General features: G+C 38.3%; 1 protein-coding gene across 1 annotated transcript; it reads right to left on the bottom strand.

Annotated features, from left to right (window-relative positions):
* Positions 1-1,454: 1,454 nt before the first annotated feature.
* LOC130494862 (uncharacterized) lies at positions 1,455-1,999 on the bottom strand. Its single transcript, XM_056985683.1, has 2 exons — positions 1,809-1,999; positions 1,455-1,742 (listed from the first exon to the last, which is right to left on the bottom strand). Exons 1-2 carry the CDS (start codon positions 1,902-1,904, stop codon positions 1,455-1,457), a joined length of 384 nt encoding a protein of 127 aa, XP_056841663.1. The 5' UTR covers positions 1,905-1,999.
* Positions 2,000-4,029: the final 2,030 nt, after the last annotated feature.

The raw sequence follows: 4,029 nt of genomic DNA, 5'->3' as shown, positions 1-4,029 counted from the left end.
TTAGGTCTAATAACCCAAAAATTATAATTCACTAACTACCCAAAAACCTACTCTCTCTTCTACTTTCTCTTCCTATCTCTCTCTCTACTCTCTCTCCCAAATTTTAATTTCTCTTTTTTGGTTATTTAGCAAAAAAACCCTAGAAGAATTATGACTGACAACAAAGCAACATATACATATTTTAAAACAAAGAGAATAAGATAACGCCAACAACTTTTGACCAGAGCATCACACAAATCAATGAATTTCTTAGAATAAGATTTCCAATGATGACTTCTCTCTCCACTGTTAGTCACTCCATGTTTGTGTTAATAGGGCGAATATGCTTCGCCTCCGCCGCCAGACTCACGGATCTATGTCGATGCTGCCTCCTCTGGTTGTTGCTGCTCATCTGTAGTCATCTACCGGCTTTCTTCGTCTTACCAAACTCAGTGTTCAGAAAATCTCCAGATCTGAGATTTTGCTCTTTAACCGGCTCCCCTGCTGTAGTCACCATTGTGAACAGACTTCGTGAACTCTATAAGCTATCACATCTTCTCCCAACACAGTCTCTTCTCCATGGTTCTCAGTTACCACTCTACCGTAAACTCTGTTTGCACAACTCGTTCTCGTTTTCCAGATCTGAAAGCATGTGCTTCACCACCGCGAAGAGGCCTTTCATCGTCTACACCCAACAGCAAGCGGATACTGATGGTTCTAACGAGTCTCACATCTCCCTCTTCTCTCTTCATTGATGTGCTCTGAATCAGCAGCAGAAACAAATTAAGAAGGTTTGGCTTATGGGCTTGAGTTTTAAACGAAATGGACTTGATGATTTATGAAAATATGTTTATGGACATGCTTTAACCACTACAAGAAAACACGCTGATACTGAGGGACTTTTTCCTCGGTATGTCGTCGGAATAACCGTATTCCGACGACATACCGAGGAAAAAGTCCCTCGAAAAAAATTCCTCGAAATTTCATTTTCCCTCGAAATTTCCTCGAAATTTTGTGACGGAATTTCGAGGAACAACAATTCCGAGGAGATTTAGAGGACAGGCGTTCGTCGAAGTGGTCGTCGATATATATTGAGGAATCATTCCCTCGGTATATACCGAGGATTATACCGAGGGAAGAGCCCTCCGAAAATTTTCGAGGAACTCAGTTCCTCGGAATATTCCGAGGGACAGTTTCCTCGAAAATTTTCGAGGAACGTAGCCCTCGAAAATTTTCGAGGAAACTGTCCCTCGGAATATTCCGAGGAAACTTCCTCGGTATATACCGAGGACAGCTGTTCCTCGGAATATATTGAAAATAATTTTTTTTTTAAAAATTATTTTTGAAAAAAAAAAATATTTTTAAAATTTAAATTTGAAAATATAAAATTAAAATTTAAATTGAAAACATATTATCTAAATTTCAAAGTCATACAAATCAAAATAAAACATTTCGAGTTTTTGAAAGAAATTAAACTACGGGCTTTGGACGTTTGGGTCTGGCATGGTCGGGAGCTCCACGTTGGCGTTCGGGTTCATGCTCCTCATCATCGCCATCATTTGCTCGTTCAGCTTCCTCTGTGCCTCCCAGCCCGCCTCTTGACTCGCCACCATGGACTCCAACGCAGATATGCGAGCATCCTTGTCCCTCATCTGACTCAGAAGGACTTCTTGATCAACAAAGGACGGTGGTGCAGAAGCAGACGAAACCGAGTTGGACCGACGAGCCAAACCGAACAAACAGCCCTTCTTCTTTGGAACCGACTGAAAAAGAAAGTGTCAAATTTAAATAATATAAAAAATGAATTGAACTTTAAAAGAAGAACTTACCGCTTCAACGATTTGGTTGATCCGAACCCGAGGCAAGCCGGTCGATCCCGTCGAATCGTCATCCTCGGTTTGAAGCTGAGACACTTCCTCTTCCATCTGACTGTCGATGAGGGTGACCACATCCCTCACAACACCATCATCAATCTCGCCGGTCTTCTTGTAGGTATACGCCGTCTTTATTAGGGTGAGATGATCAACCGGCTCCCCCTCATTTTCTTTCGCCTTGAAAAAAACATAAATTAAACAAACATTAGTAATTAAAAGAAATGCACACAAAAAAATTAGAATCTTAAATAATATAATAAAAACCGACAAGCTTACCGAGCGATCCCCCAGACTGACTAAAGATTGAGCACCCAAGTTATGGATGTACATGCCCTTCCCCTTACGGTCGCTCTTGCGGTTGGTGGAGTTGGTGGAAGAAGTTGCTCTCACTTCGTTCTTACTCCAATGCACACCCAACTCCCGCCAGACGTCGGGGTCCATCCCCTTTGGAACCTTTAAAAAAAAATTGTTAAATAAATAAAAAAATATTTTAATAAATTAAAAAATTGTTTCATAGATAAAAACCAACCTTGTTTATTTCCCACTTCTTCTTCCACGTGTGGATCTGCTTCCCATAGTTGTCCAACTTTATGGACGAAGTGGTAATAGATAAACAACGTATCATCGGCATTCCAGTTGAATTCTTGCTGAAAATAAAACACAATTAGTAGAAAATTAATATTAAATATTAAAAAAATAAGTAAAAAAATAGAATACTTAGCACAAACTGTTGAAACCACATATGCTGCTTCTCGAGAGGGAAGTCGGTGAAAGTCGGATGTCCATTGTCGAGGGCCGAGTACATCATACGGTTGATCCATCCGCTGATCCCGTTCCCGGATCGGTCGAACCTAATAAAAAGAACTAATTATTTAAAATGAATCAAATTTTAATGAAAAAGTAGGTTTAATTACCATGTCTGACCCCGTCCACATGGATACTGGGTGAGATATAGAAGATGGTCACGACCCGGCTGTCGAATAAACTCCGCAACTCTCAGAATTGCCGGATGAGCAGGAGCAGGAGCAGGAGCAGGAGTGGGTGCCACACCGGGAGCGGGAGGAGAATGAGAGGGAAATGGAGAGGGAGATGTATGGTAGGAGCTGTGGAGCGATGCAGAACCCGAAATGGAGCCGTTCCCCGTACCACCACGACCACGACGCTGTCGAGAGCGGGTCTGTTCCTCTTGAGACCTTTATATAAATAATTTTTTTAATATATACAATTTTTTTTAATTTGTTAATATATTAAAATTGTTTAATAATAACAAAAAAAGTTTAAATATAAAAAATAGTTTAAATATTTTAAAATTATTAAATGATTACAAAAAAGTTTAAATATATTAAAAATATTTTTAATATTTAAAAATTGTTTAATAATTACAAAAAAAGTTTTAATATATTAAAAATAGTTTAATAATTACAAAAATAGTTTTAATATATTAAAAATAGTTTAATAATTAAAAAAAATTGTTTTAATATAAAAAATAGTTTTAAAAATCAAAAAACGTTTTAAAAAATCAAAAAACGTTTTAAAAAATAAAAAAACGTTTAAACAAATTATAAAAACGTTTTAAAAAATCATATACACATTTTTAAAAATCAAAAAACGTTTTAAAAAATTAAAAAACTTTTTCATTTTAACCAAAACACAAAAAAAAAATAAAAAAAAAAATATAACAACAATCCAAACATGCAAATCCTAAGCTATCCATTCAATCCTAGAATTTCCTTTCTAACAACCTAATTTCGAGATCTATGAAGAGAGGAAGAGAAGAGAGATGAACTTACATGGGAAGAGAGGAGAGGAAGAGAGGAGAGGAAGGAGGCCGAGAGGAAGAGAGGAGAGGAGAGGAGAGGAAGAGAGCCGCCGCGCAGGAGAGGAGAGGAAGGAGGCCGAGAGGAAGGAGGCCGAGAGGAAGAGAGGAAGAGAGGAAGAGATGAGAGAAATGGGGAAGAGAAGAATGAAAACCTAATTTATGAGGGGTCCGACGAAAGGGTCCCCTCACAAATTTTAATGTTGGTCGTCGAAATTTCCTCGAAATTCTCTTATCTGATTTTCGCGAAAAGTTTGGCGGCTAGGGTTGCCGGGTTAATGAAAAACAGTCCGAGGACAATCTTCCTCGAAATTTCCTCACAATATTGTGAGGAAATTTCGAGGAAAGAGGGTTTGGGGT

This window comes from Raphanus sativus, chromosome 5 (assembly GCF_000801105.2).
Source record: "Raphanus sativus cultivar WK10039 chromosome 5, ASM80110v3, whole genome shotgun sequence".
NCBI lineage: Eukaryota > Viridiplantae > Streptophyta > Magnoliopsida > Brassicales > Brassicaceae > Raphanus > Raphanus sativus.
The sequence above is the reverse complement of the archived record's forward strand: the minus strand, read 5'-3'. Positions and strand labels throughout refer to the sequence as shown.